The sequence below is a fragment of the Canis lupus genome, chromosome 11, assembly GCF_048164855.1.
Source record: "Canis lupus baileyi chromosome 11, mCanLup2.hap1, whole genome shotgun sequence".
Classification (NCBI taxonomy): Eukaryota; Metazoa; Chordata; class Mammalia; order Carnivora; family Canidae; genus Canis; species Canis lupus.
In genome coordinates, this window is record NC_132848.1 from 52024768 (window position 1) to 52052691 (window position 27924).

Here is a 27924-nt window from a genome sequence, read left to right on the forward strand (position 1 = left end):
TGACTTTGTGACTTTTATGAATATAAAAATCAGCAATTAATGATATACCCCAAAATAGTGTGCCCCCTTCTACCTTGTTAACTTAAACTTGAAAATGTAGGAACTGGAAGAACTACGGAACTGGGAAAGATGGACTTTGACCAATCCCCTCATTTTACAGTCGGAACTGGGGGGTTTTACAGCATAGTATTATCGACTGAGCACTTACTGCAAAAATGCCACAGACTATGCTAAGTGCTTTACCTTCATATTGTAAAAGCCAAGTAAAAAACAAAAAAACAGTTGGGTAAATTATATCCATCTTGCAAGTAAAACAACTGGAGTTTAGATAATATTAACCACTTAAAGTTTACACAGAGCAGTGATCTTAATTAACACTGTTGAAATAAATAAAACTCCAAAGCCCAGGTTTAATACTCTGATAACTATTGTGTCTCAACAGCCAGACACATTAATCTCCCACCAGATACCTTGCTGGCCTTCCTTTTGACTGAAAGGTTACAACTAATGAAGGTTTTTCTATTTAATGATTGCCTGCCTAATATGTAATAATACCCCATCATATCAGGATTATCAACGCCTGTAACTTCCCTGTAAAACCCATTTCTCTCTCTCGTCCTTCACTAATCAGTTTTTTATTTTCTGGTGAAACTAGTAACAATGGTATTAAAATGGACTGCTCTCTAGGAAGATATATCTTGTGGCTACAATAATCAGGTAACAATTATACTTAATGTTTTAATCTTGGCTCTGGTTTGCTATGGAATCTAAGTTTTTAAAAGGTAGCTAACAAAACAAACCCTAATAACTACTTTTTGAGTAGCGTAAAATTATAGAGAAAGCAATGGTTTAGAAGAACTAAAACAAGGTATAGTTACTGCCAATCCACTCCTAAAGATACCTTTTTTTGGTAAAACATGTCCTGAATAGACAGGACAACTGAAAATTCTCCCTTGCCTTATGAAAAAGAAAAATCACTATGAAAAACATTAGCAAATAGAAGTAAAAACAAGGTTTTCTAATCTTTCATTTAAGCCTTCTGAAGTATAATTTAAAAACTAAACACATGGGGATCCCTGGGTGGCTCAGCAGTTTGGCACCTGCCTTCGGCCCGAGTCGGGACTCCGGAGTCCCTGGATCAAGTCCCCCGTTGGGCTCCCAGCATGGAGCCCACTTCTCCCTCTGCCTGTGCCTCTGCTTCTCTCTCTCTCTAGGTCTATCATGAATAAATAAAAATCTTAAAACACACACACACACACACACACACACACACACACACAATCTAGATAGTAAAACAACAAAAATGTATCCAAAATCCATCAAGTAAAAATCACCCCCATAACGGATTCTCAAAATTGTTCAACCTCAAGTTAATTAAAGGACTCAGATTCAGAGCAACAGTTGGGTAAATTGTAATTTTTTTATTGGAAAACAAATATACAACTTGGAATGGATTTGAGGCAAATTGTGCCATAAGCAGATTTTCTTTAAGTGGCTAAAACAAAGTTTAAAAAGCAAGTAACAATAAAAGAAAATGTTTCTGGTACAGGACCAGCAGTACAAAAAAATAGTGTACGAGTACCTGGATAATACACCCGTTTTGCAATAGTGCAACTTTTAAGTACATATTGTTGACTGTCCATAGTCCACGCAGAGTTACAACTCCACACTTCAACAACAACATGCTGACAGTTCCTAAAGAAAACTACTTAAAAAAAAGGCATAACCCAGATGTTCCCTCATTTGACCAACTCCATCTAAGTTTAGATGTGCAGAAGGGCTTAGATATATCCAGAGTAAGCCACATGCAACATGTTACTTGATCAATTTTCTAAAATAAGGTTTCAGGACAATGACAGTAAGATAAGGGAAGAAAACATGGAGGAATGAAGTCCTAATTACTATACATGCATATTTTTTGACAGCAGGGGGAAACCTTTTACAGATAAGTTACAAACAAAGAAAAGGCAAATAAACAATTTTGTACAAGAAATTTAACACATTCTGTACAATGTCTTCACTTTGCTGTCATCATTTGTACAAACTCTGAAAAAGAAGAAGTACACAAAAAGTTGCGTCAATGGCAAAAGACTGACAAAACCAATCATATTACTCAATCTCGGAGTAGTTTCCAATTCCCCTTTCTTTCCTCAAAAATATACAGTACACAGGAGAACTGGTTTAGGCTAGCTCTATCAAGCTTTGTCAAGCCTAGATCTTCATAAACCAAAATTATTTAGGATTATTAATCAATAAACCAAATTAATTCTTTAGACAAGTTATTACAAATAGAAGCATTCTTGCTCTTAAGTTTAGTATAACAGGAATAATTTTTAGTTGAAGCATTAAGTAAATAATTTCAGATTAAAGCTAATTAGAGGGAAAAGAAATCCAATGAAGGAGGGTAAGTCGCCTTAATTTCATTTTGAGGATCCTGAAAAGTTTATAAAGCTTTTAAAACGGTTTCAGTTGATCAAATGATCAAAGATCATTTTAGCGCAGTTTGGAGTACAGTGCTTCTCAAACTTTTAACATGCACATGAAATTGTCCAGCAATCTTGTTAAAATGCAAAGAATTCTAAGTATACAGGTAGGACCTTAAAATAAACAGCTCTAAAAAGTCCTCAGATGATTGTGATTTTGGCCTAGTGTAGAAAAACCCCTCAGAAGAGCAGAAATTTTGTAAACATAAAAACTGAATTAGCATCTTCATCTTGTGGGGGTGGGGGTGGGGTGGTGTCACTACTTTTGAAATATGTAACAAATACCTGTGTTAACTTAAAAACCAAAGCACAGAATGAGGTAGTGAAAGACTTACCTTCATAGTTTACTTGACCATCACCATCAATATCTGCTTCCCTGATCATTTCATCAACCTCTTCATCTGTTAACTTCTCTCCCAGGTTTGTCATCACATGGCGAAGCTCTGCTGCACTAATATAGCCATTGCCATCCTAGAAGAAAATTTAGTAAAATATTTAAGTAAAATTATAGACTCAAGAGTTGAAATGAAAGTTTAGGAAGTTTACACCAAGCTTCACAGAGGGAGAAAAATATACTTTTAAAAATACATACCAACCAAGAACAATCTATAGTTGGCCAATAAATTGCCATTGAGAACAAGGCAGGACATCATACGTTAATTAAAAATCACTGTTTCTAGTCCCAAAGTCAGTGACATCTCCTTTGCCAAGATTTATTCTCAAAATTTAATACAATCCCTGATACCTACCTTATCAAACACACGGAATGCTTCTCTAATTTCTTCTTCACTGTCTGTGTCTTTCATTTTTCTTGCCATCATTGTCAGAAATTCCGGGAAGTCAATTGTGCCATTTCCTGAAATGGTATAGTTGAAATATTATAAGAGAATTTAAATGCCCCTCTTCAACTCCCCTTTTCCAAACCCCCAATTAAAAAACACTTACCATCAGCATCTACTTCATTAATCATGTCCTGTAACTCTGCTTCTGTGGGATTCTGCCCAAGAGACCTCATTACAGTTCCCAATTCCTTTGTTGTTATAGTTCCATCACCATCCTTGTCAAATAGTGAAAAGGCTTCTTTGAATTCTGTTTTAAAGAGAGACCACAATCCAAACATACAGATTAACAATAAAAAATAACCTCCTAAATGAAATGTACTAATCAACTCTTAAAGCAAAGATATACATGGAGATAACACCTGAAATCAGTTTTTGATTCCTGAAGAATTAGGTGGGAAAACCTTACATTTCAAACATCTTTAATCATACTAATATCTGCTCATATTGACCTATCAGCAAAGTTTTTTCACCTAAAATCTTACAAAGAACTCCAATATCTAGACCAGGTAAAAGTCGAAATTATTCTGCAATGAAAAGGCAAAGAATCAAAGCCCTAAACGACTGGCTTCTCTATTTACTACTGAAGCTCAGAGTAGAAAAATAAGACTACTGGTACCCAAGACATGTTTCTATAGGACTATATGCATTATGTCCAAAGTAATCCTTGAAAATTAAAACTAAGTCTCTTTAAAAACTTACTAAAACTTAAGAACAACAAAAACCTTAAACTTTAGAACAATGAGATACAAGGAACTATCACCAAAAATCAAAAATGATATTAACAACGGATGATCAAGATATGAATGGCCAGTTTTAGCTAAGTATTGTTACCACTGCGAACAAAGATAATTTAGACCTTTCTTGAAAACATAAAATCCCAAACTTTTAATGGAGTTGAAATGTATTATCTAACATCTTAAAAGTTGTCTTATGATACTATGTTTAACTCACCACTAGATTACATGGAAAGCTATTGGAGCAACAGTCTAGAATACCTGGCTTCCCCATTTTTTCATAAACTAATGCAGAGATTAAATTTGGTAGTGCAAGGTCATATAAATGAGCTAGTAACACAAAGCTAGTATTTTCTGGTAAGGTACTTTTTAAAAGGTATCAGACCCTGTCACCATGCAAATCCAAAAGCAAGTTTCCCAGGCTAAATTCCCTCAATGTATTTATACATTTGAAAATGTATACCTGACATGTTTAAGAAATAGTTTCCTTCCTCTTATATAGTCCAAGGCTATTCGTGCCTTTCTATCCTTGTTCCAATTCATATACATCCCAGTTTCAATCCACCATAATCTCTTCTCTGGACTCAACTACTCCTCTACTGATCTGCCATTAACATATATCATACCTCTTAGCTTAAAATGAAATTCAAACCTTGGATCTTCTTACATGCTTGCCCTTATCTCTCTCAAAATCCTGGGAAGCACCATTACTCATACTCCTTTCTCTACCATCTACTATTAAAATTACTTCCAGCTCCAACTCATCAGTTGAAAATGGCAAGTTTACCAGTAACAACCTAGTTGCTCAAACAAGTGTGTGTTAAGTATGTGAGGCCATATAGCATAGAAACTAAAAGTAGACTTTGGAATTCAACTGCTTGGGTTAAATAATCCCAGCTCTGCTACTTACTAGTATTGTAACCTTCAGCAAGTTAAGTTACTCAACCTTTACTACCTCAGTTTCCTCATTTTTGTTCAATAGGAGTAACTATACCTACTTTCCTAAGTTTATGATTTTTTTTTTTTTTTAAGATTGATTTATTCATGAGAGACACAGAGAGAGAGGCAGAGACACAGGCAGAGGTTAGAAGCAGGCCCCATGCAGGGAGCCCGAGCGGGACTCCATCCAGTCTCCAGGATCATGCCCTGGGCCGAAAGCAGGCACTAAAAGCTGAGCCACCCAGGGATCCCCACCTAAGTTTACGAATTTAATTACTAAGCACAAAGCACTCAGAACTATGTCTGGCAAATACATACTTAGTGTCAAGAAAAAGATCTCATTTTCCTTCAGCATCCAAAACTACACCAAAAAACTCTTAAATTTCTCTTGGTTTTCACAACAGCACATCAGTTTACCTCCTACCTTATACTGCCAAAGGCTCTCTTATTCCCATTTATCTCTCCCACGTAGATGTGACCAATTTTCTTATCTTTTTCTCTTTTTGCCCATCTCTTTTTTTTTTTTTTTTTTTTTTAAAGATTTTATTTATTCATGATAGTCACAGAGAGAGAGAGAGAGAGGCAGAGACACAGGCAGAGGGAGAAGCAGGCTCCATGCACCGGGAGCCCGACGTGGGATTCGATCCCGGGTCTCCAGGATCGCGCCCTGGGCCAAAGGCAGGCGCCAAACCGCTGCGCCACCCAGGGATCCCTCTTTTTGCCCATCTCATCTATCCCCACTTATAATGAAGACTTTAGTCTACTCGTCTCTCTCAACATAATACAGTAGTCCCCCCACTCTTACCCAGTTTTGCTTTCTGCCATTTCAGTTACCCAGTCAACTGCAGTCCAGAAGCAAATGATCCTTCTGGCATACTGTCCTGTCACTAGCAGCCTAACCCTACATCACAATGCCTATGTCCTTCAACTCACTTCATCTCATCACACAGGCATTTTATCATCTCACAAAAAGAGTACAGTAAGAGAGACCACACTCACGGAACTTACATTGCAGTATAATAAACAATTGTAACAATAGTTATTGTTGCTCATCTTTTATTGCACTTAACTTATCAATTAAACTGTGTATGTGTGTATATAGGAAAAACCAGAGTTTGGAACTGTCAGTGGTTTCAGGCATCCACTGGGGTCTTAGAATGTATCCTCCTCACACAGATAAATGGTGGGCTACTGTACCTTTATTTCTGACTTCCTACAGGACATGTTCCCTGGCTGACCCCAAGCAAGACTTATGAAAATGAATTCTATATTCCCCAGCAACCCTAGGAATGCAAGCAAAAGACACTAAATTTAATTCTTTCTCCGTGAAACCTGTCAAGTCCTGTTGAATTCTCCCATTTCAATATTGCCTGTTTCTTTCTTCAACTCTACACACAGTATCTTGTTTCATGACCATATCATCTTTTACCTAGACTATTACAATAACCTTTTAAAAAATTATTTATTTATTCATGAGAGAGAGAGAGAGACAGAGGGAGAAGCAGGCTCCATGCAGGAAGCCTAATGTGGGACTCGATCCCAGAACTCCGGGATCACGCCCTGAGCCAAAGGCAGATGCTCAACCATTGAGCCACCCAGGCGTCCCTAAAATAGCGTTTTAACTGGGTTCTTTAAAATTATCCACACAACTACTTGAGTTATATTACCTCTTTAGATTACCACATTACTTTCTTCAGTTTAAAATCTTTTAACTGCTTAGCTTTAGACCAGGTTATCACTAACTGGTTGGGTAGTTAATTACTACATTCATTAGTTAACATAATTCCATTTCATTTAGAATTACTTGTTTTCAGAGGAACTCCTCTGGTATCAGAAGCTTAGTAGCAAACTACTGATGGATTTTATATGAAATTAGCCTACAGTAGATTAATTAGATTGATCCAATGACAAAAACAGATCAATAAATCCCACAAACAGAATTTGATGAAGATATTTCCATTTTACTCAGGTGGGTTTTTTTTTTTTTTCTTTTCAACAGGATGGAAAAATACTGTCTAGAAATGCATAAACTATTAGGGTATGAACGCATGGCATCTATCACCTAATATCTTAGGGTACGAGAAAATTAAAGCACTTAGAAACATGATTTTGCTTATATTACATTCACTGCTATAATACTTAGCTAAAGGTATTATTTAACACCACCATCATGTGCAAAAGCTTCCAATGTGTAACTATATAACCATTTTACTATATGACTTAATTATTAAGATGCATGGTAAGTTTATATATGTATTCTTAATTTCAAGGAGTTTTAAAATACATTAACTTAAAAAAAAAAAAAAAAAAAAAAAACCTCTACACCCAGCATGGGGCCCAACACAGGGCTTGAACTCATGACCCTGATATCAAAACCTGAGCTGAAATCCAGAGTCAGATGCTTAACCAACTGAACCACCCAGATGCCCCTAAAATACATCAACTTTTAAAATGCTTGCTGGAGTAAGTGAAAAGCAGAAAATAAGACCATATCTATGCTGTAACTATTAGTTTATGGATATAAGAAAGGAACAAATGTCAAGATTTATTCCAAATTTCTTATTTGTATTTTTAAATAGAGCCAGAAATACCTGTTAAAACTCCTTGAAATAAAAATAAACTCAAAGTACAATTTAAATTCCCCTGCCCTTACATCTCACTACCTGTACTTTAGAACTAGTATAATCTTTATGTACAGATGCATTCCATTCTAAACTGTAATTCCCAGGAATTACCTGAATCTAATGTATGTTTATCAACTTCCATTTATTTAGAAAATTCTAAATTATGTCTTAAAGGGCATGTATCAGACTTTTGCTGTCACTATTTAAACGAGTAAGGTTATGATCTTTTATCAAGAAAGTTTTACTCCTACACTTGACTTAAAAAAAAAAATCCTTGTAGGTTTTTCCTATTAATCCCCTTCAGTGTCAAGCAACGGCAGAATCATCAACAAAATTACTAGTGATGTCACAATGGACTCTTCCAGATTGCTCTTGAAGACTAGGTAAACAATTCTACTAACTTCATATAAACAAACATTCTTTCTAGACCAAGTTATTTGCTGTTATTTCTAAACAAATCTGAAGTAGTAATGATTATCATATGAAGCTAAAATAGCTTTAAAAGAACTTTATACTCAATGTTGAGTTATATTAAGTCTGTTGACATTTTATTTTTTTGGTAAGGACTCTGAGATGTCACTGATGACTACCACTTACAGCTCAACAGGATAAAGAAAATTTGCCTCCACCTCAAAGGTGGACACTGAAATAATCCTATTTAGAAGGAAGGGATTTTGGAGGGAGGCACAATTCTTAGGATAGGGTAGGTAGTGTTCTGGAACATTTTTCATGTCACACACCTCTGAAAAGAAGTTTATCGATTCTTCAGTCCTTACTATGTGGGAGGCAAAGGGGATACAAGAGGCAACAAAAAGGTCCCCTGTTCTTGCAGAGTTTTATTTTAATAGTATAAAAGCTTTGGCTTCTTTTGCCCTTTTATATTTAAAAGACACAAGCTGGTTTTTTGTTTTTTGTTTTTTTTTCATAGTTGTATGTGTGTTTGGGAGGGCAATAATGAGCATGAACTCTGACAGATACTTTAAATAATACATTTTCTATCCTACAGTGAAAATGCTATGCCGTGTTCAGCAGTGACAACTACCTGACTGGGAATACCAAGAAATGAAAGGTAGAGAGAGGGGAGGCAAATGTATTAGAGAAGTTAAGAAGTTAAGGCTGAATATATTAATTAGCCCATCACTTCCTAAAGGACATGTTATTTTTAAAAAACTGTTTTAGGATAATTCACATTTCACTGAAAAACTTAATATAAATGAACAAAGAAATTAGGTCCAAAGTTTTGGTTGACTACTTCAACACTCAATACATGCAATGTATCAACCCTTGAAAGCAAATCCCAGATTCAACTCAAATTCACATAAAAAATAAAACCTGCTTACATTTGGTCCTTCATGCTAAAAGCTTCCTAACTTTATATAGTCCTATTAAATAATATTTGTGATGAATATCTGAGATGACTAGTGATTGCTGAGTCCTCCAAATTTGTTTATGTGGAGCGGGCAAGGGGCTTACTTTAAATGGGCTATAAATAGCTGAGTTCCAATTGGGCTTTCTCAATTTTTTCTAGCATAAAAAAAAAAAAAAAAAATGCTTTAGTGCTTTTGAACACTTCAAACTTCTTGCCTTCCAGGAAAACTGTGATAGTTAACACTACTTGATGCTTGTGTTAATAAGCCTAAGGAGAGTAAAGGAAGATTCTGCAAAGCATTTCAACATTACAATGAACTAGAAAGGAAAAAAAAAAAAATCCTTCAGCAGGTTTACCCTACAGTTGATGTTAACCCACCATCTCAAAGTTGTTAGAATAACATCAAAAGTACCAATGTTTAATGTTATGACATAAAGACAACATGACATCAAGCTTTACATAACAATTTCACAAATTTCCACGGCAAACAAAAGAAGACTTAAAAAGCTCAGTAACAGCTGTTACTGTTCTTTAAGACAAAATTCAACTTACTACACATTTATAAAATAGAATGGTAACTTCTTGATCTAAGTTTTCTCTAGAGATAATGATTATCCCTGGTTGATTCTACATACAATTCTAAGGTCAAAATATTAGCTACTATAAACTGGGGTAAATTCAATGTTCCCTTTCCAATTCAACATTTCAAGTTACCTATTAATTACTACCTGGCTCTTTTTTTATGAGTATTTGGAGTTGCAGTGTTAAAAATTGCCCAGAATTCATGTTTTAAAGATAATCTTCAAGAAAAACAAAAGACCACCACCACCACCAAGTTTCCAAAGTATATCTTCACACAGCCTAAAAACTTGCCTTTAATTAGTTAGCCCCATACATCTTTCACAGGCAACTGTACCTTCTCATCTGCCAAAGCAGATTCAATTACTAGATTACATTACACCCATTTGTTACTATCTACTACATAGATCAAAGTCAATTCTTTTTACAGGTATCTTATTTTGAGGTTGGCTATTCAATTTATAATAAAATCCAATGTGTACCACTTAGCTAAGTATTTCTTACCTGCAATCTGCTCCTCAGTCAGTTGGTCAGCCTACAAAGAGATCAGAGATAGTTGAGTTCAGAGTATGTAGATGAGCAGTTAAATTAAGAACCAAGTTTAAAGACTTTCAAGGCTCCCCTTGTACCATAAACAACATTTAGTGTAACATTCCTTAGTATGAGGAACAAACAAAATGTATGCATTTTTTTACTCCTTAAGTAGACAGGTTTAGCTTCAAAGCTAAGCCGTCCTGACCAAGTTTAATACTTATACCTCAAATATTATTTCAGAATACATATAAAAGTTAAATTTCAAACAAATTGGGGGAAAAAAAAGCAATCTGACATACTAGAAAATTTAAATGGAGCTGTTATTCTTCTAAAGCAAGGGAGAATCCAACAAAAAGTTTCCTTTCTCAAAGTTAGGATACCTAAACTTAAGTCCACTTCCTCTGGTGGATAAAACACACACGATTATCAGAAATCTCCACTGAACCAAACATAATATCCAATGACTACATTCAAAATTACCCCTATTAATGATTAAATACATTATTTTGACATGAAAATGATTTTCCAAACCTAAAAAACAAAACAAAAAACCCCATAACACTAAGTAAAAATCCCATTATATATAAAAATCCAAGCTGTCCTAGTTGGGGCAACATAAAGCTATCAGTTTTTACTTCTCACCTGCCAGGCAACTGCAGAGAATCCAGGATTCTCAACATTTGAACTACATTATTTACTAAATGTTAAGTCTAACCATCCATTTTCTCCTGACTTTTGAAATCCCAAAGCGTGCCTAATGTTGTGAGGTTTGTAGCATAGAGAAGTTGTTTTTGCTAAAAAAAAAAAAAAAACCAAAAACCAAAAACCAAAAAAGCCCAGACATTGCTAAAGCCCTTTATAGATGCTTTTATTCATCTTCTCAATAACCCTCCTTATCATACAAATAGGGAAAGAGGTTTAGGTTACATTTCAGGGAGAACTACAAAATTAGTAACTAGCGGAGTCAGAATTAAAACACAAAGGTATTAGATGTATTCATTATTGCCTTTAAGTTTTAAATGCAGAGTACCATAATATATAATAAACACATCTGCAAAATACCAAGGCTCCTTTTTTTTCATGTGGCCTTTGATTTGGATATTTCATCACTTAAAATACATGAACCCACAAATCAACGTTTACATGGTACTAACTAGACACAGGCTTCTAGTATTCTTACCTATTCGGAATCAAGCAAATTGTGATTAACCCATTCATTTATTAGTATGAAAGAGTAACACTGCCTGGTTTCATTCTTCTTAAAGAATACCTTAATGTAGAATAGCATCATATTTCTCTAGGGGTCAGCATGAGAAAATTTGGGAAGGAACCCAGAAAGCCTAAATTTCTTTCCCTGCTCAACAATTTTGACTTGACCTCCATGTAAACCCAACTTGTTTCTATTCTGAGAAAGCAAAAGGCCTTGTAACTTAAAATTGAAAAGGCAATAATTAAATTCAAATGCAGGAGTTAAAAAAAAAAATCTACTTTTATCCTTTCAAATCTCAAATCTCCACCAAGTATCTGATATAAAATCAGTCATACACTGTTTTCCCTAAGGAGTAAGATTTGAAACACAGTAAATCCACTGACTTGATGTTCACTTTGTTTGAGACTATAAAGATTTACTTCTACTCTGATTCCATTTTGAAGGACTTCTAACATTTCAGAAAAAAAAGGGCAACATGGCAGGGCGGAGGTAAAAAAAAAAAAAAAAAAAAGCATAGGGCTTTGAATCATTGCTGGACTAGTATCCTAGCTCTGCCACTTAAAAGCCATGTGACTGGACAGGTTACTCAACCACTCAGTCAATTTCATCCATACAATATTAGTATCTACCTTATAAAGTTATTGTGCAGAGTGAGAAGCTGTGTAAAGGGCCAACCCAAAGAGTTCAGTGATAATTATTTTATATATTAATTAAAGAACCTACAATGTTAAATATGAACCTGACAAGTTCAACTTCCACACAGAAGACAAACATGCATAGCATTATCACCTCTTGCTTCAGAGTAGCAGGGCCCCATTATAAATCTCATATTGACTGTATTATATGCAGGCATTTTGAAGTTTATTTTCTTCTTGCCATATTTTATCTTTTATCCTAGTTATCTTCACCCCATTCTGTCCACCAGATCACTTATGATATACTTAAAAATGACCAAAATACACATATGCACATGTGTGCTTTTTATCATATATTATGGAGATGCCTATTTAAAACTTACCCTTTCTAGGAAGTTATTAAGTTTAAAATGTATTACTGCAACATAGAAATTTAATTTTACTATTCTCATCCATTTACAACCAAGCATTGCATAACATTGTCTAGTGTCTTTTCTAGGTATCAGAATATAAAATTGAGACCATGAAAAACAATAAATATTTGTTAACCGTCTTTTAAAACACCAATCCTACCATTGTTCCATGTTATTTTTGTTTGATTTAATCTGAGAAAATAAATTTCCATAAACTGAAAGCACAAGGTGCAGCCTGGGGAGAGATGCAGCTGATGAAATCAGTTTAGGACTACAGACTTAGTTAAGCTAAATGTATGGAAGGCACAGTATATGTGAAAGCTATGTGCAGAAAGGTAAACAGGGTTTGTTCTCTCAGCAGGGAGGAAGGGGTGGATTTTGGGAAGGTGCATTTATATTAAAGCTAAGAAAGAAGGAAAGAAGAAAAGGAAGTTAGCTATAAAACAAAACTTTAAAATCATCCAATTTTGCTTGGAAAAGCCAAAACTCAATGGTCCCACATCTTGTCCAGCTCTTCATTCATCTCTAGGCAGACACAATCTCAGAAAAATTCACAAATGAGGGGTGCCTGCGTAGCCCAGTTAAGCGAAATCACTCTTGATTTCAGCTCAGGTCAAGATCTGACCTGAAGGTTGAGATATTAAGCCCTGCTTTGCGTTTCCCACTTGGCATGGAGATTTCTTTAGATTCTCTCTCCCTCTCCCTCCTTTCTCCCTGCCTCCCACCCCCCAAAAAGGAAAAGAAACAGAAAAAGTCACAAATGTACTTTAAGGAATGAACTATCAAACAGAATGCTGTTACTCATATAGCCTTAAAAGCGCTCCTTGATTTTACTTGCAATGTTTCAAAAAACTTAAAGCAGTTTTTATATTTACTACTAATCCAAGATCCAAGGTTTTAAAATAAACTTTACCAGCAACATTCAGATTAAGGCCTACTAAAAGCAAAACACACCACTCCCTAGCACACTAATTTGTAAGCCATTTCCAACTACATGCAAATAAATTTGGTTCTTATTTCTGTCTATGGAGAGTGCCATTTTCTTAGTTAGAAGAACTATAAGAATTATACTTTTGGGAAAACTCAAGCTCATTAACATGTGTGTTTATCTCGGTAAAGTAAATAATAATCCACTGGAGAGGTAACTAGTTCTTACTCCTTTATTTCTCTAACAATTGATGGAATTCCTCCTCCGGTTCATCACTGGAGAGAAAAGCTTCCGGGCACTAGGACACTCTCAGGTTCCACACCAGACCTACTGAACTAGAACAGAATCCGCATTTTTAAGAACCACAGGTGATTTGTAAACACTGGAAACAGTAATCTAGACTAATGGGTGATCTGAAAAGTCAATACATTATATATACCTATCAAACATTTCCTAAACAGCGTTCAAAGTGGATATGGATACTCTTGGGAGTTTATCTAGTGAACAGCAGTTTAAAAATAATCCAAAAGTCTTATCTGAATAAATGTATGAATCCACAGGTTTATTTATTTATTTTTTTGAATCCACAGGTTTAAAACAGATACAAACTTTTAGCTTTCATTCATTCATTCATTTTTATTCCAAGTTCTACTTGGATACAACAAAGGCTTCATTAAGTAAAATTTTTTCTACAATTTCAGAAGTCAGGGTAATTGTTTTACCTTTATCAAAAGCAGTCTTTAGAATATTTCAGTAGAGTTAACAGATACCTTAATTCTGACAGAATAGCACTTACTACATAGCATCTTACACCAAGAAAAACCATTAAGACAAATTACTTCAGAGAAATTAGGACCTTTACTAAAGGCCTAATTCGATTGCTGTACCTAAATCTAGAACTTTCTATGTATTTAACAGGGCCATACTTGAGTGTAACACCAACTGATCTCCTTACAATTTGACACAATAAACATTATTTAGACAAGCACAAAACTTTCTACCTCTTCCTGTCTTCTACTTATTAGGCAGGCCCCAAAGTCTTCTTGAAGCAATCCCCAGCCCTTTCAGTATCAACTACATGTAAACCCAAGACAAATTCTTATTCTTTAAACTTGATAAGAGCCCTAATTTTAAATCTTCTCCAGGTCTTATAATTATTATGTTGCTTTAAGACAACTTCCAAATTAATTTTACTTAATAATGACTGTCAATCTAACTAACTCAAAACCCCCAAAGCACCAATGATGTAAACAGTAACTAGAAAAGCTTATCACTGGCAAGGACCATGAAAGCAAGATTAAAAACTGTATACATCACCCAGAAAATCTATTCGAGTTCCTGATTCAAGTATGAGACTGATTAGGTAAAAATTTTACCGTTCATTTAAAAACATTTTTAAAAACTTATTGCACAATTTAGAACCTTGATTCCATGCTTATAATGTAATCTGAAAGTAAATCCAACCAGTATGTTTGAAGTCAGGAAAAAATAATTTAAAAAATCAAAATAGAATGAATGCATCAAACTTGAATGAACACTAGTTTTAACCAAGGTGAACTCCTCTCCCCACACCCATACAAGCTGGAGGTTTCAGTTGGCAAGGACTCCCAACTCCTGTTTAAGATGTCACCTTGCCTTCTAGACACACCCATCGCTGTAACCACTTGGCAGACGGAAACACAAAATAGGTATTGCAAATTACCGCCCTCATTAGATTTTTTTTTTTTAAGCAGGAAAAAAAAACCAGGAGTTCCGGTCTCAACTGATGACAGGAAAATGCTTTTGAAAAATCCCCTGCTCCCCCTGCCCCCGGTACACCCTTCCTTCACTACAGTATTTGACAGCCACTACTGTGCAAATGCATTGGACGGCATGTAACCGTGGTCTAGCATTTTCTATACGGAAATACGACTCCTTTTCCACGGAGCTGGAGCTGGAGCGGGGGCAAGGCTGTGGTTAACATCAGGAGTGCACGTGGGTCCTCCATAGAATACAGACGCTGCTTACGGGAGGATAAAAGCCAGTCGCGCCGAAGCCTGCCTTCGGTGAGCGACTAGAGAGCCTTTCAGACCCAAGCCGGAGCAGAGGGCTGTAACGAGACGCGCAGAGGATGCGCCAGACTTCAGGTATAAAAAGCTCATTCCCTTCAACCAACGACGGAGCCACTTAAGATAAATTTGTTGTTCAATGTCCAGCCCGGGGAGCAGGAAAAGGCCCCAGATGGAGTGGGGAAGATTCAGGATCAACCGAGCTTCCTTCTCGCCACCCGGAGCGGGGGAGGGGGGGGAAGGGGGATGGGAACCTGCCAGGCCGCCCTCCCCCCCCACCCATCCCCAACCGGCCGGCCCCGCCGCGCCGCCGCGACCTCCGCAGCCCTGCAGGTGCCAGCGCAGCAGCTGGGGCGCGAGCCGAGCGGGCGGCGGCCCCGGCCACGCCGCCCCGCCCCCCCCCCCCCCCCCGCCGCTCCCCGCGCCGCGCGGGCTCGGCCCACACAGCGCGCCGCGCCCGCCCGCGCGCCCCCCGCCCCCCGCCCGGCACGCGGGGGATGCGGGCTAACGGCGGCGCTGGCGCTCGCCCCGGGCCTCGCGCTCCCTCCCGCCCCCTCGGCGCATGGCGGCCGCGAGCGGACAAAGGCGCTTCCTGGCGCCAGCACTAACCGTCCGTTGGGCTTTTGAATCCGGCCCCGGCACTGACCTTCCGAGATGCCCGACCCGAGGCGCCTGCCCGCCCGCTCCCCGCGCCCTTCCACTCTCTCGTCTGCACCATGTGCTGGGCCGCCCCCCGCCCGGAACCGCCCTCCGCCTCACCCCGCCAAGCCCCTGAGGAGCTCCGCCGCCTCGCGGGCAACGCTCCCGGCCCCCACAGCGCTAGAGCGCTCCTCCCGGAGGAGGACGGCGATGGGGAGCACCTGCGACGCAGCCGCCGCGGCGCCCCCAGGCTCTTTCGCGCCAACCTTCCGGCGAAGACCACTCCGGAAGGGGGTGGGGGGAGCAACGTACCCCCCTAGACAAGTTTCCTTCAGCCTCGTCCCCCCTCAGGCCGAGCGCCGGCAGCTCAGCGGCGCACTCACCATGCTGCAAGCGCTACCGGTCTCCGAGAAGCGGCCACACAACCAGTCAGCTCGCTCGCCCCGCTCGGACTAATTCTCCTCCTCCGCCCCCAGCGCCTCATAAACACCTCCCTCCGCCAGATCCCTCCGCCGCACGCCAGATAACGGAACAGCGCAAACGAGTCCCGGCTAAGCCCCCTCCTCTCCAGCTCGGCTCGGACTCCTGTCTCCACTGTTACGGACTCGACGAAGCAAAAGAGAAAGGGAAGTGGGCGAGCGGATGACGTAAGTGGGTTTCACTGCTCAGCGAGCCCGGGTACCGGCCGGTGGAGTCGCGCCCGCGGGGCGCTACTTTGCGGCGCGGAGGAGCATCATGGTGGCGGCTCGCGGCCGAGGATCGTTGAGTCGGCCTCTGATTGGCTGGTTCGTACCTGCAATGCGTCACTCGGGGCTCGCAGCCGCCGCCGGGACGCGGTGCGGCTTCTGCCGTTGCTGCTCGGGCCGCGCTGCCCTGGCAACTGCGCCAGGCGGCAGAGTCGCTTCCCCTGCGCCTGGCCGGAGAACCTTTCTCCCCCACCCATGCTGCCCTCCCACACTCACACACACACGCTTTCCCGCCTCTCCCCGGTACAGGCGGAGGCGAAAACACCTCAGGCGGAGAGAGAACGACGCCGAAAGACCCCGGAAACCTGTACCCCGCGCCCAGCCTCCCCGCCTCGTGGAGGCCACACATTTTTCAATTTTACTCCCTCACAAAACCCTATAAAAACCTAGGTAAGGAAAATGCAGCTGCTTAGCTGCGAGCCTAATCCAAAAGGGTTCTCCTTATCTTACGAGGGGTGCTTTCCCGGAAAAGTCCCTCAGAAACCACGGCATCAGGGATCCCGTGGGATCAGTTCCCGCCCCGATACGATAGCCTTTTGGTGTCGTGGAATATAACAGGGTCCTCGGTTGGAGTCAGACCTGGGTGCAAGTGTTGGTTGGTCCACTTTCTTAGACGTGTGACCTTGGATGAGTCCTCTCGAGCCTCATAAAATGGAGGAGGTGATAATACTTCTCTGAAAAGGTTTTTGTAAGGATTAAAATGATAGGAATTTTAGAGTTAATGTGAAACGTTCAAGTATCTGGCTCAAGGTAGGTACCCAACAAGCGAGGGACCCTGTAATCAATTGGCCCTTTCGGGTCTCTGACCGCTCAGATTTAAGTGGACGTTTAAAAGACATGTTTAAGAGTCAGCTCCTTGGAACTGGAGCCCGTGTGCGCTGTTGGTGGGAATGTGAAATGGTACAACCACTACGAAAGTGAAAAATTAAAAGACAATTGCCATATCATGCAATAATTCCAATTCTAGGTATGTACCCAGAAGAACTGAAAGCAAGATCTTGAAGAGATGTTGATACACCTATTCTCAAGGCTGTGTTATTCGATATAGCTAAAACTTGGAAGCAACCCAAATGTCCGTCAGTAGATAAATGGATGAGCAAAATGTGGCATATACATACTTAAGAATATCATTCAGCCTCAAAAAAGGAAATTCTACAGGGTGTTGCAACATGGATGAACCTTGAGGACATGTGGTAAGTGACATAAACTAGTCACAAAAAGATAAAGATATTGTAGAATTCCATTTATGTGGGGTACTTAGAGTAATTAAAATCAGAGACAGCAGTTTACCAGGGATTTTCCAGTAGATTATTAGATAAGATAGTGGTTACCAGAGGGTGGAGCAGGGGGAATGGGGAGTTACTGTTTAGAGGGTATGGAGTTTCAGATCTACAGATGAAAAGACTTAGGAGGGTGGGTGGTGGAGATGTTTACACATTTTGAATGTGCTTAATATCACTGAACTGTGCACTTCAAAATGGCTAAGATGGTCAGTTTTATGTGTACTTTATCACACATATGCATTTTTTTTAATTAGCTCTTTGGTCCCACCCCAAATAAGCAAGGGTATGCATAACTTGAAATACTTAACAAGCAGATTGTGAACACCTACTGTATGAATTTGATGTTGACTATAATGTAATTGTTACCATAGAGGGAGCTTACAAGCCACAGAAGTTCCAGAAGGATTTCTAAAGAAGATCACTCCTAAACTGAATCTGATACAATAAATGACCTAGGAAACAAGCAAAAGGTAAGGAGGAAGAGAGAAGCAAATTCCAGGTGGAAGGAAGAACAGAGCAGAGGCCCAAAGACATGCGATTGCATGTCATGATGGAGGAGCTGTCAGTGATTTTAGGCATTACTAGAGCCAGCCAAACACAGGCGAGGGTTGCTGGGAAGTTAGAAAGGAGCTAGGGTTTAATGCTCAAACTGCAGTTCCTCAAGAAGGTTGTTGGTAGAACTAGTGTCCAGAAAGAATCATCTTAGGCTACAGTAAGCCTTAAAATTTCTCAGTGAAAAGCATTGGCTTATGGAGCCTTGAAATGTAAGCGAGCAGGATTTTTAGCAGGCCAAGGTGAAATCTTGCCTGCTGAGGAGAAGGTTGCCCATCAAGACCAAGACATTCTGTAACTGCTATCTGCACATACTTGGAAAGCTTCAGTGGAATTTAACCTCTTTTAGCCTATTTAGACATTTCTTCATACCATTGAAAGTATTTACTAGGCCAGGGATGGATCCTCTTTCTTTCAGTCATGCAAACCAGACATAAAGTGAGTACTCTTTCAATTAGTATTGGCAGCACTGTGACCTTCCTTTCAGTTGAATGACTCTTTAATGAAAACTCAGGACCCTGGATGCCTGGGTGGCTCAGTGGTTGGGTGTTTGCCTTTGACTCAGTGCATGATCCTGGGGTCCTGGGATTGGGTCCTGCATTGGTCTCCCTGCATGGAGCCTGCTTCTCCCTCTGCCTCTCTCTCTGTGTCTCTCATGAATAAATAAATAAAATCTTAGGAAAGAAAGAAAGAAGGAAAGGAAAGGAGAGGAGAGGAGAGGAGGAGGAAGAGGAAGAGGAGAGGAGAGGAGAGGGAGAGGAGAGGAGGAGGGGGAGGGGGGAAGGGGAAGAACTCAGGACCCTCATGCTTCTATTATCCTTACTAACTTAATACTGTAATGAGGCAGGGTCAGGGGAGGTAATTAGCTTTATCTCACAAATGAAATACCATTTAGAATATTACTTAATTGTAGGTACCTCTGCTTCAGAATCGAAGCTGGAGACAAGAGCCCTAAGGCCATAGTTCCACTACTCTGTGTTCTGGTAGCTCCCAAGTCTTTCCAAGGTATTTCTCAGAAATTTATCTATGATTCCTCCTCTGATGGAAGAGCCATCAACAATCTTTTCTCTCAGTCACTAAAAATATTCTCTCTTCACACAGTACCCCATCAGTATGCATAATTTTACATATAAAATTTTTAATGATAGGAAATTGAATGACAAAATGAATAATCACCTCTTCTAGAAAATGAATTTTTAAAAGGATTGATGTGTAACGTATAACAAGCACAAGCTTAAGTCTAACATACAAGTGCGTGCTTAGCATTGTATGTATTGGATCAAGCTTTTAAACAAATATTTGGTAATGAAATATGCCTGTTAAAGAGACTACAGGAAAGTTCTTGGTTTCTAGGCTGAATTTCAGTAAGCCTCTCTTGTAGAAACTTCCTTGCTGACCTCTCCAAGATGAGAAAAAATGAGAAAAAAGTCAAGACTTACATTTAAAGCCATTGTGGTTTATGTGTATTTGAGACTGTTCCAAGTCAATTTATTTATAGAGCATTTGTCTTCAACAAGATGACATACAGTGCAGCCTGAACTTTGGCAATTGCCAGCTGAGAAGCAAAGTTGATGACAGGCACCACACCACAGCCTAGGAGGTGGTTGGTTGTCTTTGTTTCCCTCTCTTGACTAGTGAGGTCTCACAGGTTTCTACCTTTGTCCACTTTGGGAAAATGAGAATGTGCTTCCTCTCCAGGCCTCAGTTCCTCATTTTGCAGAATACAGATAACACAAGTCCTATCCTTTGAGACTTCCTTCCCATAGCTTCTTTCCTCTAGCCAGCTGTCCTAACCAACAAGGACAGAGGACGATCAGACTGGCATTCTTGATTGTAGGGCCTGTGTGACTCTTGACAGGTGAAAGAATTAAGCCCTAAATACCCTAAGGCATCAACAATTTGCTTAACCTCTCTCTTACTCGGATGGCAATTTGTTGTGTGTCAATTTTGAGAGAATGGAGAAACCAGTGCTCAAATCATTTTCTTGTTCTGTGGATCAGGTAAGGAGCCCTAGTTGAGAAAGTGAAGCTTTCCTTTTCTAGCACCTCCCTTCAGCCTCAGTGCTATTATGGGGCAAAACAGAGCTGGGACAGGAATCCAACCAGGTCATGAGAATGTTTTGCCCACAGCATTCTCAATAAGGGGTGAAGAGAATATAGAAAGAACATCCTGCATGGGCTTACACTCATATAAACACGGGAAAGATTGAGGGTCATTAGCTTTGATATTGACATTCTGCCTTTTATTCATTTATTCACTCAAAAAAATTGAGATGCCATTTTAGGGTGACCATCCACATTTGTCCAAAACTGAAAGGTTTCCTGGGACCCAGGACTTTCAGTGCTAAACCATACAGTCCCAGGCAAACCAGGGCGATTGGGCACCTAAGAAGCTGTTACCACTCAATCAATAAATACCAGTAGCCTATTATTTGCTAATGTGCAATGATAAGAATGAGCATAGGAGACCATGGGAGCATGTAGGAGGACAACCTAATAGGCAAAGGGAGGACTTCCTAGAGAATGTGATCCATAGCAATTTGAGTAGAGTTGGAGAATAAGGAAAAGGTGTTTGAGGCAGAGAAAAGAAGCACAGAGGAACAGAAATATCATTGTCACCTCTATCATCAACATCATTATTAGCACATTCACAGCCACTGGTGAGTGGGTGCTCACCATGGGCTAGGCACCGTGCTGATCACTTTACATATATTGTCCATATTGTTGACCATTCCATTCCTCTTGAAACACTCTTCTCACTTGGCTTTGGGAACAACCCCTTGCAAGTACTTCTCCTACCTCTCTGGCAGTTTCTTTCAAGCTCCTTGGCTGGCTCCTTCACCTGTTGCTGGAATGCCTCAGGATTAAGCCATGGCTCTCTTGCTTGTGACTTTTGACACCTGCCCTGAACAAACTCCCCACTCCCATAGCATTGGCTCTGTGCCAATGACCTCTAAATATGGATGGCAAGATGTAAAGTCTTCCTAAACTCCTGGTCTGTATTTCCAGCCACTCAGGCCACCTGTGGGTTCAGTCAAGAGTATAAACTGAGAATTATATAGCATATGTTATATATGTAAAAGTTGTGAATCAAGCTAACAAACAAATATCTTCTGTTATCTTGACAGATAAACTTTCATAACTTGACAAACTTTCATAACAACCTGGATGGCCATGGCCAATTTTATAACCTTGAACTTACACACCAAATTGTGGAAGTATAAGGAAGCCATCCTCAAACCCACAGCCCACCCATTTCTCTTCTCAACCCCAGCTCCATCTGCACTGTTGAGAGGTCTTACATTCACCTGTGTGTACACAAGCATAGTAGTGAGTAGGCTCCATCAACAGCCCCACTGTTGTCCATCCCTCAGGACCTAGAGACATGCACCCTTAGAGACAGAGTTCTCTGGAGAGTGGATCTGAGAGAGAAGCCTACATATGCCCTGGAAGCAGCCTCAGTGCTATATGAGCAAGGGACATAGAGTAGTCTTAAAAGAGTAGGGGGATGTGGGCTCTAGGTAGGACATCCCCATGGCCCTTTGTGTAGACGTACATCTGAAAGAGGGCCACAACCAGCCTCTCTAAAGTGAGGCTAGGTCAGGGCCCTGTCCTGAAGTCCTGAAAATGCTTACTGGCAACTCCTCTGGAAGTCCTTAGGTCCTAAAAGCACATCAAAACTGAACTTCTCATATTTTCACCCCAATCTGCTCTCTATTCTGGCTTCATTGAAAAGCACCTCCCTTCATGATGTCACCCAAGCCACGCTGAACAACTTGCAGATATCTGCGTGTACTACACTGTTTTTCCAGTCCTTGTCATTCCTCTTGCTGCTCCCTCTGCCTAGAACATTCTTCTTCCCTTTCCCACTGCCTATTGCACATCCACTTATCCTTGGCCCAAACATCATATTCCCTGTGATGTCTTCCTAGCCCACTCACCCTCTCCCCTTGGTCCATGGAGAAATAATCACTCTCACTCAAAATATCCTTATAACACCTTATGGTACTATATCCTTATAGGTTAGTGGCACCAACTACACTGAGTCCCTTGAGGGACTGTAATTATGTTTTCACCCTTACCTTACTTGGTGACACAGTTGATGCCCAGTAAATTTTGTCAAATGAATAAGTGGATGAATGGACAAGGATATTATCATTTTGCACATGCCTTCTTCACACATTTTTAAACAAAGAAGACTATTACAAAGCGTGAGTTGTCTTATAAATTATAAAAAGGGAGAAAGTGGCCAGCAGGACAATTCTCATCTTCTAATGTAAGTCATTATTTAAATCAATTTGAAAATACTAAATATATATTTAAGCAAATGTAATTTTCATCTTCCTTGAGATTTTTTTGTGTCATTGTATAATAATTGTTTATACAATTTTTAAATTGCATTTCTTCGCATCTTATTTAAGGAATTTGTTGTTCACTCTACATTAGGCTTGATGAAATATGAATTAAAGCAATTAACCACCACATAATTAAGCTAAAAAAATTATGCTTTCAACTGTGAATGGTTTCACAGAAAATGGGTGATTTATGTCATGGTTGGTACTGTAGTGGCAACATGAGGGTATGAATTCTCTGCAACCTCAAAATTTTAACCTCAAGTTTTAATTTCATTTTCTTCATCCTGGCTTGGTTTGTGATTATCTTTTGGCTTATAAAATCAGGATTCCCCAGCCTCAAGACTCTAAAGTGGGCACTATTGGGGTCCTCTCTTCCCTTCTTCACAGTGTCCAATTCCCCACCTAATTATCTAGCCAATAATTCTAGGTTCTGCTCATAGAACTTGGAGTAAACCATTGTCTGCTTTGAAAAAATATTTCCAAATGTTCTAAACTTAACTAGCTACCTGCCTTCTTTCTTTCCTTCATTTCCTACATATCAGTTTTCTTTATGGTGTGCTCTGAATCATACTGTCTGCTATATCTTCCATGAAATTCTTGGTAACAACTTCAGTTTGGAAGCCCATCTGCCATTTTGCTCTCTGTTTGCGATTCACTGACCTCTCTTCTGTAGAGAAATCAGAAACCAGGGGCCGGTCTGTAAAGAAGATTCGCAGCTCTATGTGGCTATGGGATCAGATGCACCCTATGAGAACTTCATTAGAAAGTTATGGATTAGTATCTGGATTTGCTAAATTCTTCATGTTATTTGTTGTGCCCTGAAATCATATTAATAATGAAAGTATACTTTGTGGGGAAATAGTCACCTCTTGTGACTTTCCAAGGTCTTTCCTGGAAGGAAGGAGGTCAGCTTCCCCTCTGCATGAGAAAATGGGAGTTGCGTTAGGTAAAATATCTTCTTTATTTTACTGCTACATTCCCACTTTCACTGGTTCCAAAGTAATAAGAGTCACAACCCCTGCTATTCATGTGGGGGCTGGGGGAGACCTAGATGTGCCCCTGTTTCAATTACAAGACTGATTAAGCATAAAAGAACTGCTTTTTTTTTTTTAACTGCCAAACATTTCCTCAGAAATTTAGTTCTCTATTTTGAAAATTTTCAAATGTACAGAAAAGTTGAAAGAATGGTACAAACTATTCATATACTATCCAGTTTGAGTCAACAATGTCTAGCGTTTGCCACATTTGCTCTTTCTCCCTCTCCACACATACACACACACACTAATCTACAAATTATTTTTTTTAAGATTTTACTTATTTATTTGATATTGAAAGAGTGAGAGAGCATGTAGGGGGAGGGCCAAAGGGAGAGAGAGAAGCAGACTACCCACTGAGCAGGGAGCCCAATGTGGGACTCGATTCCAGGACCCCAGGATCATGACCTGAGCCGAAGGCAGATGCTTAATGACTGAGCCACCTAGGCTCATAAATACAAATTATTTTTGGATGAAACATTTGAAAGAAAGTTACAGGCATCATACTTCAGCCCTGAATTTCAGCATATCTCTCCTATGAATAAGGATATTCTCCTAAAAACCCACAACACTGTTACCATACTTAAAAAATTCTGTACTATCTTTGATCCAGCATATACTTAAATTTCTGTCTCCAAAATGATTTTATAGTTGTTTTATTTTTTCTAACTGGGATCTGACAGGGGTTATCAGATTACAAGATTACAATCTTTGCAGGATTACATCTCTTTAGACTTCTAATTTTAATTTAGATATTTCCCCTATCTTTGTTGTTCATGACATTGATATTTTGAAGGATCTAGAACAATTTTCTTTTACAATGTCCATATTCTGGATTTGTCTGATTGCTTTCTCATAGTATTATTTGACATGATGCTCTATACCCTGTATTTCCTATAAACTAGAATTTAGGACTAAAGACAAGATTCTGGTTGAAGACTTTTAGCAAAAATATTGCATAGGCAGGGGCACCTGTGTGACTCAGTTGGTTAAGCATCTGCCTTCTGCTTGGGTCATGATCCCAGGGTCCTGGGATAGAGCCCCACATTGGGCTCTCTGCTCAGTGGGGAGCCTGCTTCTCCCTCTGCCTGCCACTTCCCCTGCTTGTACTCTATCCCTCTCTCTATCTCTCTGTGTAAAATAAATAAAATCTTAAAAAAATAATTCACAGCCAATGTTGTGTATTTTATACTGTATCATCTCAAGAGCCATCATTCCATTCTTAGTGATGATAAATTCGATCACTTAGTTAAGATGCCATCTACCAGACCTCACCATTTTAAGGTGTGTTTTCCATGTTTAATTGGTAAGTAACCTGTGGAACAATACTCTGCTAGCATGTAAGTATCCTTTCTCTAGCAGCTCTTCACCTAGCAATTTTATCATGCATCAATAATCATTGTCTGATAATAAATTACATTGAGGGTTGCAAATGGTTTTTCAAATTCTGTGATCCCTTCCATATGTATTAGCCATACTCTTTTTTGCAAAAAAAAACAAAAACAAAAAAAGGCTCCCTTCCTCCCCTCTTCTCTCTTTTTCTGAGCATTACTATTAATTGTGGGTTGTTTTTTTTTAAATTTCAGTGTACTATAATCAATTACATTTATTTTAGGTTTAGGTGCTCAGGTTGTCCCAAACTTAGCCAGTATTTGCTGTTCAGTCCAGTTCTTATATTTCTTTGATCGATCTCCATTAGTTTTTGAGTAGTTTGTTGCTTTCTGACACAAAATATTCCCAGCTTACCTTCTACTCTACTCTCTCTGCCTGGATCTAGAATCAGCCATTTTATTCAAGAGATGTTCAGCAAATCTCATTCCAAACGTAAAAAGTCATCATTCTGTATTTGTGGAGTTTTTAAAAAGATTTTATTTATTTATTCATGAGACACACAGAGAGAGAGGCAGAGGGAGAAGCAGGCTCCATGTGGAGAACTTGATGCGGAACTCTATCCCAGTACCCTGGAATCATGGCCTGAGCCAAAGGCAGATGCTCAGTCACTTAGCCACCCAGGCATTCCATCATTCTGTATTTGCTGTACTCCACCTATCCATAAGCACTTCAGTGGCTTTCCTAGATATTCAGAAGTTTTTCTTCTCAGTGCCTTTATTCTGGACCCTTGCTCTCAGTACTTGGTTCTTTGTGTTGTCTCTGTGTAGCTCTTAGCATTTCCTTCAGTCCTTTCCAAAGGGGTCATACTTGTGTCATATTTCCTAAGGTGTAAATTGTGAGTACTGGATCAGACGGGAAAATGGATAATATCACAAAGCTTGTTTAGAAGCTGCAGGTAAAAGGCCTAGAAAACGCATGGCCAGGACAAGACCATGAAGCAAGACCTTCAGCCAGCAGGATGCAGTGCAACTGCCCTCTGCAGAGAGGACACAGCTTCCCACAGAAACCCTTTCATCCTCACCCCTGCTTGCTTCCCTGAAGGCAAAGAGGACTTGGGCCAGAGCAGGAGCTTTGCTTTAATCAGAGTTCAGTATGACCTCATCTCAAGGTCAGAAGAGAAAAAAGGAGGTAGCTATGGCCCTAGGTCCCCAAAGACCTTTCCAATATTGTATGAACCCATAGGGAAATTCCCATGTTAATTTACCTCTTGTGTTCATGTTTAAGTTTCTTTATTTGAATATATTTTGTCTGGATTTACTATGTCTTTTAGAGATAGATAAAATTGGAATAATTTTACTTACCAGTGATTTCTAATTATTTTTATCATATTAAAACTCTTAGTCATGGACCAGAGGTCTTCTTCAGCTGTATCCTTCTGTATCTGGTGGCATTATCTCCCACAAGCATTATACTTCCCAACCCCAGCAAGTGTCTCTTGAGCCATACCATCCCCTATCCCCCAGTCATTTGTCATTATATAGAGGACCCATCACTGTACAGGGACTCCAAAGTAGGAATTTTTATCCAAATGATCACCAACTGCTCTGTGATGTTGGGGTAAGTTTTATAACCTCTCTGGACCTCAGACTGCAAGTCAGTCACATGATCTCTTGATTTTAAGGCCCCTTTTAGTAAGGATTAGAGGGGAAGAAACATCCTTAGAATCTATTTCCTCAAATTATAGATTGTTTTGAGTGGGAAGGGATTTTACAGGTCATTTAATATAACTGTCTAATGAGGAAATTTAGTTCCTCAAGATGAGAGGATTGCCCAAAGTCCTGCATGTAGTTGAAGGAAGAGCCAGGTTTCCCTGACTACCAAACCAGTCCTTTCTATATTATACACAACTGACTTCCACCCCCACCCTCTTTAAAATTCTGCTAACCTAACCCAGCCAATAAGTAACCTAATAACCCCTATCTCTCACCCTTCTCACCTCTTTGTATGTGTTTTTATCACTTCTGATTATAATAATAGTAACTAACACTTTTCAAACATTCAATTCTAGTTTCTGTGCTAACCATTTTACATTTAGTATCGCATTTAATCCTCACAGCGGACTTAACAGAGCCTGTTCTACAATCATCCAAGTTTACAGATGGAATAGCTGAGGCTTAAAGGATTTACATAATTTGCCCAGTCACAACTAGTAGCTCTCAGAATTAGATTTCTAACTCATCTGACTTCCACACATCCACAGCACATTTCTGCCTGTGAATATAGTCACTCGTCCATTCATTATTGCTCCCTGAGTACCTGCTTGTACCCAGCACCATTCTAGACAGTATATGAAATAAAAAGAAACAGAAGTCCCTGTCTTAACTAGAGGTGCAAAAAATCTATAAACATGAAACAACTAGAGTGCAATTCAAGGCAACATGTATGTTACAAGAATTCCAAATCATTATTTTTTATGTCAATAGACTAAAAACTTTCCAAAGGCAGAGTTCAATCCATGGTTTCTAGAATACAGTGGACTCCAGATAGATAATAGAAATAATCTCCTGTCAGACAAAAAGATAGTTGGAGTTGAGAAAGTAGGTTTATGCTGTGAGTCAAGCTAAAGTCATAAATTTATTTTTAAAA

At 39.4% G+C, this 27924-nt stretch overlaps 1 protein-coding gene and 3 long non-coding RNA genes across 20 annotated transcripts in view; 2 read left to right on the plus strand and 2 right to left on the minus strand.

The window, feature by feature from the left end:
- Nucleotides 1–1401: 1401 nt before the first annotated feature.
- CALM2 (calmodulin 2) lies at nt 1402–16866 on the minus strand. Of its 5 annotated transcripts, none has more exons than XM_072768264.1 (6): nt 16771–16866; nt 10075–10105; nt 3429–3572; nt 3233–3339; nt 2819–2954; nt 1402–2046 (listed from the first exon to the last, which is right to left on the minus strand). In XM_072768264.1, exons 3-6 carry the CDS (start codon nt 3496–3498, stop codon nt 2018–2020), a joined length of 342 nt encoding a protein of 113 aa, XP_072624365.1. In that variant the 5' UTR covers nt 3499–3572; nt 10075–10105; nt 16771–16866; the 3' UTR covers nt 1402–2017. The 5 variants fall into 5 exon arrangements, with proteins under 5 accessions (XP_072624365.1, XP_072624367.1, XP_072624369.1 ...); XM_072768266.1 differs by lacking the exon at nt 16771–16866 and adding an exon at nt 16361–16728; XM_072768268.1 differs by lacking the exon at nt 16771–16866 and adding an exon at nt 16290–16399.
- LOC140600196 (uncharacterized) lies at nt 8011–8975 on the plus strand. The gene is made up of 2 exons (XR_012003405.1): nt 8011–8325; nt 8629–8975. It is a non-coding gene; the product is annotated as an uncharacterized lncRNA (long non-coding RNA).
- The window catches only part of LOC140600194 (uncharacterized), a 126169-nt gene continuing 114523 nt past the window's right edge, over nt 16279–27924 (plus strand). For 7 of the 13 annotated variants that reach the window (XR_012003391.1, XR_012003393.1, XR_012003394.1 and 4 more), the window contains exons 1-3: nt 16780–17113; nt 17691–17916; nt 18378–18476. This is a non-coding gene — a long non-coding RNA (uncharacterized lncRNA). Of the gene's footprint in view, nt 16625–16779; nt 17114–17690; nt 17917–18377; nt 18477–27924 lie in introns of those variants that run through there. The other 6 variants (XR_012003399.1, XR_012003400.1, XR_012003401.1 and 3 more) reach the window with 2 other exon arrangements.
- Nucleotides 25699–27924, minus strand: part of LOC140600197 (uncharacterized) — a 38520-nt gene continuing 36294 nt past the window's right edge. Inside the window, exon 3 of the long non-coding RNA XR_012003408.1 lies at nt 25699–26159. This is a non-coding gene — a long non-coding RNA (uncharacterized lncRNA). The remainder of the gene's footprint in view (nt 26160–27924) is intronic.